The sequence below is a fragment of the Lethenteron reissneri genome, chromosome 49 (assembly GCF_015708825.2).
Source record: "Lethenteron reissneri isolate LAM-NWPU_2019-01 chromosome 49, ASM1570882v1, whole genome shotgun sequence".
Classification (NCBI taxonomy): domain Eukaryota; kingdom Metazoa; phylum Chordata; class Hyperoartia; order Petromyzontiformes; family Petromyzontidae; genus Lethenteron; species Lethenteron reissneri.
Window position 1 is genome coordinate 10,202,736 of NC_083827.1, and position 15,220 is coordinate 10,217,955.

The 15,220-nt window shown below is 54.3% G+C and overlaps 2 protein-coding genes across 2 annotated transcripts in view; one reads left to right on the forward strand and one right to left on the reverse strand.

Moving 5' to 3' along the window:
* Positions 1-8,438, forward strand: LOC133354881 (E3 ubiquitin-protein ligase RNF166-like). The gene is made up of 7 exons (XM_061572033.1): positions 1-183; positions 3,068-3,224; positions 3,998-4,122; positions 5,104-5,218; positions 6,238-6,345; positions 7,237-7,298; positions 7,796-8,438. Exons 1-7 carry the CDS (start codon positions 71-73, stop codon positions 7,821-7,823), a joined length of 708 nt encoding a protein of 235 aa, XP_061428017.1. The 5' UTR covers positions 1-70; the 3' UTR covers positions 7,824-8,438.
* The window catches only part of NELFCD (negative elongation factor complex member C/D), a 21,050-nt gene continuing 13,331 nt past the window's right edge, over positions 7,502-15,220 (reverse strand). Inside the window, exons 4-15 of the mRNA XM_061572032.1 lie at positions 15,110-15,219; positions 14,786-14,893; positions 14,413-14,565; positions 13,940-14,070; positions 13,151-13,316; positions 11,742-11,876; positions 11,263-11,402; positions 10,746-10,860; positions 10,472-10,567; positions 9,456-9,596; positions 8,466-8,595; positions 7,502-8,037 (exon numbers count right to left, since the gene is read on the reverse strand). Coding sequence (XP_061428016.1) covers positions 8,006-8,037; positions 8,466-8,595; positions 9,456-9,596; positions 10,472-10,567; positions 10,746-10,860; positions 11,263-11,402; positions 11,742-11,876; positions 13,151-13,316; positions 13,940-14,070; positions 14,413-14,565; positions 14,786-14,893; positions 15,110-15,219 — 1,457 coding nt within the window. The 3' untranslated portion in view covers positions 7,502-8,005. The remainder of the gene's footprint in view (positions 8,038-8,465; positions 8,596-9,455; positions 9,597-10,471; positions 10,568-10,745; positions 10,861-11,262; positions 11,403-11,741; positions 11,877-13,150; positions 13,317-13,939; positions 14,071-14,412; positions 14,566-14,785; positions 14,894-15,109; position 15,220) is intronic.

The following is a 15,220-nucleotide window of genomic DNA, read 5'->3' on the forward strand; positions in this document are numbered from 1 at the left end:
CCCCCTTCTCGGCCCCTCCCCTCCCTCTGACCCCGCCCCTCGTGATGTCGTCAGTGGCGGCATCGTCATCATGGCCTTCTCTCCCGTGGCGGCCGTGGGGCCGCGCGACTCGCTGGGCGCCTTCATCTGCCCCATCTGCCTCGAGGTGTTCACGGCGCCGTGGGACACGGGCTGCGGGCACACGTGAGTGCAGCGGCGACCTCTGGGTGCACGCCAAGTCCCCTACACAGTCACCCCCCCCCCCTGTTCACCAGCCGCTCACCGCGAAAGCCGGGACCAGGGCGCGGAAGTTGGAACCGGGTCAGGGCTTGCGGGGTTGGTGGTGGTGGTGGTGTTGGTTGGTGGTGGTGTTGGTGGTGGTGGTGTTGGTGGTGGTGTTGGTGGTGGTGTTGGTTGGTGGTGGTGTTGGTGGTGGTGGTGTTGGTGGTGGTGTTGGTGGTGGTGTTGGTGGTGTTGGTGGTGGTGGTGTTGGTGGTGGTGTGGTGGCGGTGTTGGTGGTGGCGGTGTTGTTGGTGGCGGTGTTGGTGGTGTTGGTGGTGGTGTTGGTGGTGGTGGTGTGGTGGCGGTGTTGGTGGTGGCGGTGTTGTTGGTGGCGGTGTTGGTGGTGGTGGTGTTGGTGTTGGTGGTGTTGGTGGTGGTGGTGTTGGTGGTGGTGGTGTTGGTGGTGTTGGTGGTGGCGGTGTTGGTGGTGGCGGTGTTGGTGGTGGCGGTGGTGGTGGTGGTGGTGTTGGTGTTGGTGGTGTTGGTGGTGGTGGTGGTGTTGGTGGTGGTGTGATGGCGGTGTTGGTGGTGGCGGTGTTGTTGCTGGTGGTGTTGGTGGTGGTGGTGTTGGTGGTGGCGGTGTTGGTGGTGGTGGTGTTGATGGTGTTGGTGGTGGTGGTGTTGGTGGTGGTGGTGTTGGTGGTGGTGGTGTTGGTGGTGGTGTGGTGGCGGTGTTGGTGGTGGCGGTGTTGTTGGTGGTGGTGTTGGTGGTGGTGTTGTTGGTGGTGTTGGTGGTGGTGGTGTTGGTGGCGGTGTTGGTGGTGGTGTTGTTGTTGGTGGCGGTGTTGGTGGTGTTTGTTGGTTGGTGGTGTGTGTTGGTTGGTGGTGGTGTTGTTGGTGGTGGTGGTTGGTGGTGGTGTTGTTGGTGGTGGTGGTGTTGTTGGTGGTGTTGGTGGTTGGTGGTGGTGTTGGAGTTAACACACACAGGTGTATATGGTGCAAAGATGCCCCATGTAACATTTAACAGACCGTTGCGGGGGCAAGCACCGTTAGCGAGCACCTGTACAGGTGTATGCATCCACAGGTGTGTGTAGTTAAGTTAACACACACAGGTGTGTGTGTAGTTAACACACCGGTGCAAGGTGTGAACGTGGGTTGTGGTTTAGCATGGTTAATGCAGTCTATAACACAGTACACGATATGTGTGTCAGTGTGTAGAGGGGCACGCTTTGACTAAAGGTGCTTTCCAGAATCTCAGCGCGTTGGGTGTAATTTTGTGGCAGTGGTTCATCATCCGCGTATGCAATGCCACAAATCTAATTGATTATGATGAGATGATTGTAATCACAAAGCAGTACCCCCCCCCCCCCGCCGCTAGTCGTATTGAGTCTGGCAATGACCGTGCAGCATGTTGGTGAATAAAGTGTTCTGTAGACTGGCAAACAGAAAGAGGAACTAAACACTCGGTACAGAAAGAGGAACTTGCGGATTAGAAAACAACCAGGGACATTATTGCGATGTAATGACAGAGGGCGTGAAGAGATGGTGATGGTCAGTGTTCGAGACTATCGACTGAGTCGCAGTCAAAGGAGGGAAAACGCGCCCAGGAGGATGTACCACTGCAGAGTTGGAGCGACGAGATTGTTGTGCGTTGGTGGGATTGGGATCGTGGCATCGCAGGCCCATGAGAGTTGGCGCAGCCTTGCGGACGCCTTCATCCAGCAGTGGACTGCTCATCGCCAATGGTGATACTTTCTTCGTTGGAAGGAGATGTTTAATCACTGCAGTTACGAGTCGCGCGCACAAGATATGACGCTGTCTGTCGGCAGCGTCATCTGTGGAGACAGGAGGACAAGGACAACAAAAACATGAAATTGCAACACTCGCCTGTCTTGTACACCGATCCTAATCACCGTGGGGATTTCCCCATGATCAGTTTGGTTTGAAAAGCACGGTGTGTACGTGGATTTCCCGCTATCTGCATGGCAGAGGATTTTACAGCTGTGTACTTTAGTACAGCTGCCTTCTGCACTAAATTATTTCTGGTCCTGAACTACATAGCATCTGGTGCTGTAGTGCACTGTTCCTGAAGAAGCTCACAGCTCTTGGAGCGAAACGTCGGACCTCGTGCCCGAGCAACGCGTGGTACAACCGGGAAACGCTTCACAGAGCTGTACCGCACAACCGCAAAACATTGGCACAGCAGTTTTGATGCAACTGCTCTGCCACGTGGAGACCTAGTTCAATCGACATAAAGTTGTGATCGTCTGCGTTGTTGGTGGTCGATTACTCGGGGAGCTTTGTAAATAGTGGCTACCCAGACATCCTGGCTCCTGAAGGTGGGAAACCCCCTACAAGCCACGCCCAGCACGGCGGTGGCTGATGATGCCAATGGCATCGCGAAGCCCCGCCCATCACCTGCCGGCGGCCAGAGCCTACGTGGGAACAGAGGTGACCATGTTTTTGCAATTGTATTGTGTAATCCGATTCGTCAAGATATCGACTCGATGATCGGTGGCGTAATCCATGAGGCCGCGCTCTCGTCTATTCACGCTCCACCTGATTATAGATCCACCCTGGAGATTTTTGGTTTGCAGGATTCTAGGGATATTCAAATGTTGGCAGATATGCAGCTTAAACCAATATATCCACAATTACTTGAATTACACCCCGAGTGCCCAGTCCAAGCCAGTGGATGACAATAATGGCCGAGTGGCAGGGAACGCGCCCAAAAGGACGCCCACCGACCCAGCTGGGCCGGCGAGGCAGTAGGGAGGTGGTGGCAATCGGGAGCCCCAGCCGGGGCAGGTGATGCTCGTGCCGTAGTGGTAAACAGTGCCGTGGCTGTGTCCCGCCTTGCGTGCAGGTTCTGCGAGGCGTGCCTGCACCGCTGCCTGTCCACACAGCAGCCCCAGTGCGCCGTCTGCCGTTCCCCACTGGCCGCCAGGGATGCGAGGCGCAACGAGGCCGTGGAACGCACCATGGCTGAGATGCTGGCGCCGTGCTCGGCCTGCTCGGAAAAGGTACCGCTCCGCTGGCCCCTAACCACCCGCGCCCCCGTGGGGGCGACGAGGCCAGGCACGATGCACGGCGCACGGGTAAAATACAGGCACGATGCACAGCGCACGGGGAAAATACAGGCACCCAGTCTTGGTGTCGATTTGAAAATAAGTTGCGTTCAGTCCGAGTTTGGTGCTGCGAGCATTTTAACTCTGGCTCCCACGTGGCACAGCTGAATTATAAAGAGGGCAGGCGGATCTTTGCTGCAATGCCCTGAAGCCAGAATCTGTGATGAGCGCCGCAGGCCGGTCCCCCGTCATAACCTTGCAAAACTGAGCCCCCCATCCCATCACCCCACGTCCCACTTCCAGCTGACTACCGCATCAGCTCACGCTCCTCAGAGCACGGCCAAAACCAGAACTCGTAGTAAAACCGCGGCACGCAAAACAACTGTGGGTGAATGCAGTGCTCACGGGGGAGTCGATTCCAGATGAGAACGCAAATCAGTGGTGCTCGTCGCTCGAGGGCACAAAGCCCTCTGGCATCTCGCACGGCCACACCTGTGCCCTCGGAACCCTCCATTCAGAGACCTGCGTCTGAAAGCTTAACGCGTTGTTACCCGTGAGAAGTTTGCGTCTGAAAGCTTAACGCGTTGTTACCCGTGAGAAGTTTGCGTCTGTGTGCGTACCAGTCCCGATCCTCCCGACCGCTCACGACGTATTACGTGCCCCCTCCCCCCCCCCCGGGTTTTGGCGCCATCGATCAGGATCGACGTTATCGTCCGTCTCGCCTACAGGTGCGCGTGTCCGACTTCCGAGCTCACACGTCCACCTGTGCACAAGCCCAGAAGGCGCAGATTGCATTCCAGACGCCCACCACGACTGCTGCCAGGTACGGCCGACGCTGCCGCTCCCCTCAGAGGTATATATTAGAAGGACGAGCTCAAACTGTGGAACGCACCCATCAGACTCTTGTTCACATCCTGGGCAAATGCAAACCAAAATGCGGAGAGTCTATGGAAATGTGGGCCTGCGTTGTCTGTGTGCATATGGTCCCATGTGGTTGTGAGGCCTGACTACTGTGTGATGGTGTGTCTGTGAGCCTTGGTGTATGTGCATCTGCAAGCCTGTGCATTTCTCTCAAGTATTTGGCGCTTGTGATGCCCGTGCCTGTGTTTTTGTCAACCTGGGTCCACGCACCTCTGTACGTCAAGCTTCTTTTGCACCATACGTAGCCAACCGTGCTAATTGTAGTGCTGGTGAACTGCCATATGTATATGCATATATGCCTTTAGCATAGCTCCAAGTTACTTCCATGTGGGAACGTCTTAAAGCATGTCTCTGACCCCCAGTGTGTATATGCATGTCCCATTTGCCTCCACACCACTGTACGTGTCTTGTCTGCCTGTGGGACCTGCGTGCCTCAATCTGTGTGCCTGGGCCACAGCCAATATCAGTGGCGAGTGATATCTGAACAGTCCTGAGCCTCGCCGAGGTTGACTTACCCTTCCAATTAGCACCAGGTGCAATGAATAAGCCTCAGCACTGGGTGGGGAGACAAAGGTGGCCGGGCATGCTGCCTGCCTCGTGCTCGGCCACAGCACTTGGCCCATCAGCCTGTGTAGGCTACAAAGTGGTCCTTTGTCTTTGCTGTCTGCTAATCGTGTGATGTGGTCAGGTTGGTTCTGGGTCTTCCCTAGGTCAACTCGGCCTCAAATGAGTTCCTTGTGCGGTGTGTAAATATCGCCATTGGGGAGACAAAGGCAGCCGGGCATGGTGATGGCAACACTTTCCCGTTGTGTGTCGCTGTGCCGGCCTTCATAGGCGTTCACGAATAGCAATTGCCCCACCACGGTGTGGTAATGGCTACACGGCGGATCTGTGTGTGTGTGTGCGACTGTAGCCTAGGCCCCAACCGTTTCACGTTCATGTGCCCGTACTGTGGCACCCGCAACCTCGACCAGGACGACCTCCTGCGGCACTGCATGGAGCGGCACCACTCGGACCGCACGCGCGTGGTACGTGCCAACATGCACACACGCACGCACGCACGCACGCACACACGCACACACGCAGCCTCACGCACACACGCAGCCTCACGCACACACGCAGCCTCACGCACACACGCAGCCTCACGCAGCCTCACGCAGCCTCACGCACACACGCAGCCTCACGCAGCCTCACGCACACACGCAGCCTCACGCACACACGCAGCCTCACGCACACACGCAGCCTCGCGCAGCCTCACGCAGCCTCACGCACACACGCAGCCTCACGCACACGCAGCCTCACGCACACACGCAGCCTCACGCAGCCTCACGCACACACGCAGCCTCACGCACACACGCAGCCTCACGCAGCCTCACGCACACACGCAGCCTCACGCACACACGCAGCCTCACGCACACACGCAGCCTCACGCAGCCTCACGCACACACGCAGCCTCACGCACACACGCAGCCTCGCGCAGCCTCACGCACACACGCAGCCTCACGCACACACGCAGCCTCACGCACACACGCAGCCTCACGCACACACGCAGCCTCACGCACACACGCAGCCTCACGCAGCCTCACGCACACACGCAGCCTCACGCACACACGCAGCCTCACGCAGCCTCACGCAGCCTCACGCACACACGCAGCCTCACGCACACACGCAGCCTCACGCACACACGCAGCCTCGCGCAGCCTCGCGCAGCCTCACGCACACACGCAGCCTCACGCACACACGCAGCCTCACGCACACACGCAGCCTCACGCAGCCTCACGCACACACGCAGCCTCACGCACACGCCCCAACGCAGCACGCAGACACCCAACCTCATGCACACACCCAACCTCACCGCACCAGCACGGTATACACCAGCACACACACGTGCCAAGCCTCGCCACTGCACCAATGTGGCACACGCCAGCACACGCATGACCGTCCCTACCTCACTAATAAGGCTTGCGGCAAACAGCTGGGCATAACTCTCTGCCAAGGTGACACGTGGTGTGGTGTGTGTGGTGTCTGTGGTGTGTGCGTACCCAAGGTGTGTCCAGTGTGCGCATCAATGCCATGGGGCGACCCCAACTACTGCAGCTCAAACTTCATCCAGCACCTCACGCACAGGCACCGCTTCTCCTACGACACCTACGTGGTGAGTCTCATTCCGCGTACCCCGCAGCTTTACTTTCCCAGCCCCCGCGGTACAGATCAACACTTCACCGGGTCAGGGCTGGCTGGGCAGCTCCGAGGGCGGAGCGGCCAAGCCAGGAGGACTGCCGAGATCCTGAGTTTAAATCCAGGTTTAAGCCGCCTGTGATCACACCGGGTCCTCAAGTGGAGTGAGTTGGTGGTCTCAGCCCAGTCACCAGCAACTAATAGAGACTCGGCCTCATGTAAATCGAGTGTTATTAAACCGGGTTCTCAAGCGTAAAGAATTGATTTCTCAGTCCGATCTCCAATTATTGCACGCAAAAACCATATTGGTTCTGAATGAAATTTGGCTAATTCCCAGCTCTGAGAAGTAAAATCCACAGGTTGACAATTGCATGACAGAACCAGTGGGGAATTGCTGCCCTCTGCTGCCTGTTGTCCAGAGGTGTATTGAAGGGAACTGGGAAGTCACTGTGATATCTGCGTCCATGAGCCACTCTAAACACAAAGGGGGGTGGCGGGGGTTGTACGGCTCTGCCAAAAATCTGGTGCCAATAGCACGATTGGGAAAAAAGGAGGAAAAAAAAAACAAAAGAATGAGACTTCAGCTTACAGGAAGTGGGTATGGGCAATGCCCCCCCCCCCCTTGTTACCCAGGAAAGCCTCACTGGGCCTCAAGGCTGTGTCTTCATTCACTAGTTCTGCAACTTCTTGAAATGTTTTGGAGCAAACATTTTATTTTACTTGTAGTGATTTGAGAACCATGATGCTAGCCGGCCAAACTCTTACTTGAAGTACTCAAATTCAATTTTTTTTTATAATTTGGATACATTTTGGAAAAATGTAAAAAAAGAATTGCGATTTCTGACGAGTGTGTTTTGCACGTGTGCAGGATTACCAGGCGGACGACGATTCCACCCTACAGGAAGTGCTGCAGCGCTCCCTCCAGGAAAAGTAGCCCCCTCTCCCTCCCCCCCCCAGGGCCTGCTCACACTAGCTCATGTCGCGGGGCAAGGGGAGACTCACTGAAAAACCCACGCTCACCACCGTGTAAAACATACTCTTCAGAAATATTGTGGTCTTCAACAAGGAGGCATTACTCTTTCTCGACCAGATAATTCTGATGAAGCAAACTATAGCAACTATCGATCAATATATACCTTGAAAGTATGCTTTATTTACAAAAACAGGTAACGTTGGGCGCTTTACATGGGTGGCAGCATAACTACACTAACGATCTCGGGACAGGGATCGTGTTCTGGGACGTCCACTGTAAATCAATAAAACGCTGCGCTGGCGCCAGCGCAACCATTGCAGGTGCGGCTGCGTGTGAGAGTTTCGCGGGGGAGGCTTGAACAGAAGGCTCGCGAGGGCTGTGATCGTTTTTTTTCCATGGTTCGTCGTGGAGGCTGCTGTTGTCAATTCGTTTTTTTATATTTATTTTTTAATAGAATTAAGCGAGTGGACAATGTCGCGTGAACTCCGCGATCTTGATGCGGCGGGGCGGAGAAGGATGTTGGACGGCGTTCGGGTGGCGTCGGCATCGAAGATCGGCGCCCGTCTTGTCCGTGGCAATTCCCAGCAGGGTGGGAGCCCGTGGTGCCGTGACAACACTACGGACCGGCACTTCCACACCGCCCTCCGTCCTTCCGTCAGTCCACTCAGTTGCCGACGAAGTTTGCTTTACAATGGGCTGGCATAAAAAAAAAAGACAGCAAGCAGAAAAAAAATCATGATTGCAATGGTTTTAAATGCAGCAAAAAAAATATAGCTTTGTTGGGGTTAAAATATATATTTATATATTTTTCTGTTCTGAACAAAATAATTGGCGGCAATTCTTGTTGGAAAGGTATAATGTACCCCAGTCGACCCCATACCTCTCCCCCAAACCCCTTTTCCCCCCTCCCACCATCCCCTAATTGCGGCTGTCAATCTCGTTAATCGTTTGTAAGTCTGGCTGTGACGCAAATGTCTGAAAGGCTGCTGCACTTCCAGCGTTTTCGTTTTTTCGCTTCTCAAATTGTTTGCGGACGGGTGTTTTGTCTGTGAGATCACTCAGCAATAATTAAAGGACGTAACCCCGAAGGCTTCCCACGCGAGGTGGCGGTGGTGTCTGCTGACCTATGAACTCCGCGACAGCGTCGCTCTCGCCCTCGGGTTTGATGGTCCCCGCGATGCTGTCGCTCTCCAGGATGGGCAGGAAGAGCTGCACGAAGTCGGCCGTGTACGGGGGCGCGATCATGTCCAACACCTGACGCGTCGACACGCCGTGGGGTTCCGCGTTAACACGGCCAGCGCTTTTAACACAAGTCACACCGCGGTCGACACATTAACACGGTAAAGTGCATTGACGCGCCGCACATGGGCAACACAAGGCGCGACCGCTCAGAAAAAAGCGCACGCGGTGGATTGGAGGCACGGGAACAGAGGATTGTCATCGCACTCAGCATTAGTCCGCACCAGCGGAAGGGAACAGCCACACGAGGCCCACCACTTCAAACCAGCACACAAACGATCTTTCTCCATCACTGCAAGCATCTCGGCCACCCTAAACGGGTACTAGAAAGGAATATTGTCAACATAGCAACACTTGATAATTGTTTTTTTACCCTTTTATCTGGCAACAAAACTGACACCTTTTTTACAAAGAGTCATGTTTGCATTGACCACAATATCTGCAGTCGGAATGCAAACAAAAACACAACTCTGATAATGTATGCACGGTCTTTGAAATTGATTGGTCCACACCCGAGACAGCTTTCTTTGGAGCCTAGTCTCACATAGTGTTGGACCAGATGACGTCATCTGGTCCAACACCATGTGTCCAATTTCAAGGACAGTGCATACATCATCAGAGTTGTGTTTTTTGTTTGCATTCCGACTGCAGGTATTGTGGTCAATGCAAACATGACTCCTTGTAAAAAAGGTGTCAGTTTTGTTGCCAGATAAAAGGGTAAAAAACCAATTATCATTTTGTTACTGGCAAATGAGGTTCAATGGTATAGCAACACTTTATAATTTTAGCGTGCTCGGCCACTTGTGGTCACCGCGAGGCCCTCTCGACCCCATATTGCCGGTAGTTGTTGGGCACGAGGCCAAGCTGGGCCTCGCCTCGGTGACGAAGTGCCGTATGAGCGAGATGTCCGTGTCCTGCCGCTCCAGGCATTTGCGCATGTAGGCCACGACGGGCAGCACGTAGCCGCGGCTCAGCAGGTGCACCATGCGGTCCAGCAGCGTCTTCTTCAGCTCCAGCTGCACAGGCACACACCATTATTAGCATTAGTTCACCATAATCTCTACGGTGCCTCGATGTATAATTTTTTAATAGGCCGAGCAGGCACCTTTCCTCGCCTAGATCATCTGCTGGGCTTCCCAGGAACTGGTCGCCAAGTTAATAGGAGACTTTCAGGCCCGCATTCCCTGACTATCGTTTATTACACCGACATGAGCAATGCTTGAGTTTACTAGCTCGGTACCATGCAACTATGTTGCAAAATGTAAGCAATGGAACTGCAGAGCTTAACCTAGGCTATTGCATAACCACCTCTGATGTGGAATGTGCCCAATTGCCAGATCTTTGAAGCTAAGCAGGGTTGAAACTGGATAGTCTTTGAGTGAGCTACAGCCATGCGCGGCAGGTGTCATTGGCAATGGGGATTAGGGCAGCAAAGAGCAGTGGTGCAACATCTATTGTACTGTACCTCTGTTCTCATCTATGCTCCCTGCCGAGACCAACTCACACTAGCCAGTGCAGCAAGGTATGGTTACATAAGATTCACATGGTGTGGGGAGGCCCACGTCTGGCAGTGGCTTAACATAAGGGCTTAAAAAAGAAGGCAACACATTTGCTCTTGACGAGATTGGAAGCACCGGTGCAGAGAATGAGGCCATGAAAGATGTGGCTCAAAGTTAAAGGGGCCAGCCTGTGAAGGACTGTGGATTGGACATGGACATGAAAGGAATGGAGAAAAGGGACCGGGGAAAGAAGACCCCATAAGTTGGAAGAAAGCCAGGAAGGAGAAAACTAAAGGCGCAGGAGAGAGCTGCCCCATTGAGTTTGAGCTTGAACTACGGTTCAAGTCCCGCGGTGCGCTTGGGGGGCGCTCGGACTGCGTTGCGGCGTTCACCTGCTCCATGACGTCAAGCTGCGAGTGCTCCGTCTCAAACAGCTTCACCAGCAGTAGCAGCACCAGCGGGTGCATGAGCTGGTGGCACGTGCTGATCTGCGTGCACGCACGGACGCAAGGGGAGGTGCACGTATAAGGCATTGGGGGTAAAGCTACCAAACGTCATGGTGGTTTCAGGAAGGCCGTCCTTGTGTCTCCCACGAAGCATTTGTGAATATCGAGATTGTCCCGGCACGCGCGGCGCAAGGGATCATGGGCCGGGAGGAGGGCCGACCTCGTCCAGCAGGGCCAGGTGCAGGGGCGTGTGGTCGGTCTGCAGCTTGAAGTAGCTGGCCTCGCTCACTGTCCAGTCCACCCAGTGCAGCACGCCCATAGCCACCACGGGGAACCTGGGGGCACGCCGCACGCACGCCGCACCGCAGTCATGCGCGGGGTCAAGGGTCGCCGTGGACCGAGGGGCCCGATGCAGAGGCAGTGCGCTCTGAACCGATCCTAAATTGTATTCACGACACTACCACTCCACACCCTGAGATCACCACACATTGACGCACCCCAGTTATTTGTCTGCTGTAAATTATGAGTGTGTGTGTGGAGGCTATAAACAGGTAATGGGATTAATAATCCATGCAAAAGGTGACTTCTCGACAACACCGTACTGCACGTGACATGCAACGCATAATGGAAGGACCAATCTAATTGTGACAATCGTCCCTTCTGCTGTCTAGAAACCACCGTTTGCTCCGTGTATTGTTACCCCCAAGCCCAGTGGAGGCACACGCACAGCGTCTCACCGTATGCACTGGTACAGGGTGGCCAACTCGGCCACCAGCTCCGAGGCGCCCTTGTTCTCGTTGCAGCAGAGCGTGTGCATCGTCTCGATGGCCTTGGAGGTTGACTTCAGCTCGTCTTTGTTTATGTTCACGCGCTTGTTCTGCAGCACGCGCATCGACGTCGGCACAGCGCGCGCAGTATTACCACCACCACCAGCAACGCACTATCAGTATACACCACGGCCACCGCACCCCAATACCAACACCACCACCTCCTGCACAACACATTTCAATACGACCGCTATCCGTGTACGCCACTCCCACCAGCACACAAGCCCACCAAGATAAAAATTCTAAATACAATTACTGTACAACTTTTGGGAATCTTATATAGTGATAATTCGACATCGTGGCATATAAAATTGTAATTAAGGGCAATCCTAGTCACATGCCCAGCGAGTAGCGTTTCTGTGCGCGTGCGCGGTGCGGGCGACGCAGACCTTCTTCCAGCTCTCGATGACACTGGCGGCATACGCGAGGATATAGATGTACTTGTGCTTGTGGTCGGGGTTCACTTTGGCCCCTGGCTTGAAGAGGGCCTGCATGAAGAGGTCCATGAAGGCCGGCACGCGCACCTGCACGCCCACCGGTGAAGTCGTGCTCAGTCACAACGCCTCGAGCACTGGCCCCCACTCAGACCACGTGGCACGCGGTCGCTGGGGGGCCCAGAGGGGTCAAAGACGCTGAACCGACTCCGCTGATAACTTGAGTTTGAATCCGAGTTTGAGCTGCTCAACTATCGTTAAACTGGAGTCCGAGGTGTATGATTGGCATGATTCGCATAGAGACCCGCAGACTCACGGAGACCCATGGATTTGCGCAGATTGAGTTGCGATTAAACTGGGTTTTCAAGTGTAACGAGTCGATGGTGTTAGCTTGGTAACCAATGACTGCACAAAAATCCGTGACCACATTCAATTTAGGTTTTTGCTTAATTTGGAAAATTCCTTCTCCGAGAGTTAAATAAAATCTCAGTTTGACTGTCGTTCAAAATTTCTCTGCAGCAAGGTGTGTGGGGCAAAGCTGACCCCTAGCATGCGGAATGAGAAGGTCACATGAGAGAATCCCAGGAGGCAAGTTCTACGATATCTCCTCCTAAGAACTGTTTCTCCAACATGGAGTGCGACGCGGTGCTCTGCGAGAGTTCCAACAAACGTGTCTCACCGCAAGACGATACCGAGAGCAATTGGAATAAAAGGTGGGATTTTTTAAAATAAATTCGGTTAGACGATAAAAGTTCTCCGCCCACCCTCCACCAGTCTCTGATGACTGCACTCAATTGCGTTTGATGCCCAGAAACATGCGAGAGAGTCCATCCAGATCCTTGATTCACAACGTGGGCTATAAAAATGATACACAATTATTCTAAATTGCCAAATGTCCATATTTTTAAGGTGCCTCTCAGCTTCCATAATAGTCCACAGAAATTACCGGGTGGTGGCAAAACCTATAAAAGGTATGTGCTGGTGTCTGTGTGTAAATATGGGGAGGTGTGTGTATGTGTACGTGTGAATGTATTTGTTGCGTGTGTAGGGACAAGTAGTGTCGCGCTTGGGGTGCGCTGCGCTACAAAACCCGACGACCTGAGCTCGATTCCAGCTCGCGGCCAACACCAGTGACAATGATTATTTGAACCAGTCCTGGTTCTCCTCGAGGTTGATTCAGCCTCAAATGAGTACCTGGTCCGATGTGTAAACATCGCCACTAGGGAGACAAAAGCGGCGCGTCGTGGTGGCCACCCACTCCCTTGTGTGCCGTGCTGGCCTTAATAGGCGCTCGCTAACGGCACTTGCCCCCACAGTCTGTTAAAGGCAATATGGGAGATCTTTGTCTTTCATGCAAGTGGTACCAGCTCGACAGGAGGCGGGTCCAAGCTGGTGAACATCTTGTAGAGGACGGTGATGTCGGCCGGATTGAGAGCGCCCTTGGAGAGCATGGCTCCCAGCGCCTGGCACGCACGCGGGTACGACGCCGCGCTGCCCAGCGCCAGCGTGATCTGGCTCACGTCGTGACCCCTGGTGAGCATCCACCACACAACCAGCAACACCATCGATTGGCTTTTTACCCTCCGATTGTGACCCCCACATCACGCAGTCATGGCAAGAAGAATCCAATCGGAACTCTCCAGGCCAGGAAGTCCAATACATTTATAGCAGCTTTGTTAGGCGAAATTATTGTCGCATTTACACTTTGTATTTAATTACAAATTACAATTGTGATTGACTCCAGGTCTGGCTGTTGAACTGGTTTTAGTGAGTCAACACTAGTTGCTTACCTTCATGAAATCAGAAGAACAACAGCCAGACTTGGGGTCAATTTCAGCTATAACTGTGTCATTTGTAATGAATAACAATCACAATGTAACTGTGAACCCAGTTTAATCACAGGGGGTTGAGAACCTGAGTTCAAACCCGGCATCTCAGCCGTGCCATCTCCACCGATCTGACCTCCGATCCACTCGGCCACCTCTGGCGACACTCGGCAACTCGGCAACTGCCGGAGTCTCGGCAACTGCCGGAGTCTCGGCAGAGTTATCCATCCAGATCGCTAACGCCGGCCAAGAGCGAGAACGACCCGGAAACCCAACGGTGTCTCTGTCGAGCTCCGCCGCTCATGCCACCACCGCGGCCGTGCTCACCGGTCCTGGGCGTACTTCTGCACCTCCTGCGCGATCCGACGCACCGCCGAGCCGCCCTGCTCCTCGCGCGACAGCACGCTCATGATGCACTGCGCATACAGGTACGTGTGCTCCCCGTGGCACACCATTTTCTGTCGGTACACACGCACACGTACGTACGCGTTCATGCACAAACAAAGATCCCCCGTAAGACCTTTAACAGACTGTTGGGGCAAGTGCTGTTAGCGAGCACCTATGAAGGCCAGAACGGTACACGAAGCCCGACCGCATTTGTCTCCCCAGTGGCGATGTTTACACAACGCACCAGGCACTCATTTAAGGCCGAGTCGACCTAGGGGAGGCCCAACACCGGTTCAGATAATCGTCACTGGTGTTGGCCGTGAGCAGGAATCGAACCCGGGTCGTCTGGTTCGTAGTGCATCACGCCAACCGTTGCACTACCGCACGCATGCACACAGAGGGGAGGTATTTACAGCAAACTCGGGCAGGTGTTTGTCCAAGCTGTCCTCTCCTCCATCCAGCAGCGTGGCCAAGGATGTGCGCAGAACGCGAGAGAACACTTCGAGCTGCTGGCAGGCTGTCGACACGCTTGTGATCTCGCCCTGGTGTCCCGCGTCGGATATCAGCTGCTCACACACCACACACCACACGCATAAACTGTATTGCACTGCATGCATTTTACGGTCTACCCTCAGAACCATCGATCACCATAACTACAACCAGCACCTGGCCACACAACCGCAGCTGCTCAACACAAGGCCATCTCCTCTTCCGGGGAAGCGGAGTGTGAAGTAGCTGTGTGTGGGTGTGTGGCTGGGGTAGGTGGGTGGACGTGTGGCTGGGCACCTTGACGGTGAAGTTCAGCATGAGGCAGTCGGGGTGGCTCTCGGCGAGCTTGTAGAAGAGGTCTCTCCAAGTGGCGTGAGCGATCATCTGCTCCAGCCAGGCCGGTGTCTGACAACAGACAACAACCACACTAAACAAAGAGCCAGCGGAAAGTCGTGCGAATGGTAAAAGGCATCGCATACAAGTCCAGTCCTGAAATACTGCTCTAAATACGATCTGTTACACACCTAATATTTAACACGCTGCACAGACAGCAGCGTGAATATCGTGCTGAAAAGTCAGTGCGGGTTTCCTGCGTTAAACACGAAACTGCAGTGCACATACCTCTCCCTCTTCTGTGAAGATCGAGTCGGCCTTCCGTGGGTCAAAGTGCTTGATGAGGATCGTCTTCAGGTGGTTCTCCACCATCTCCTGCACCTGACCGGGTTCCACTCC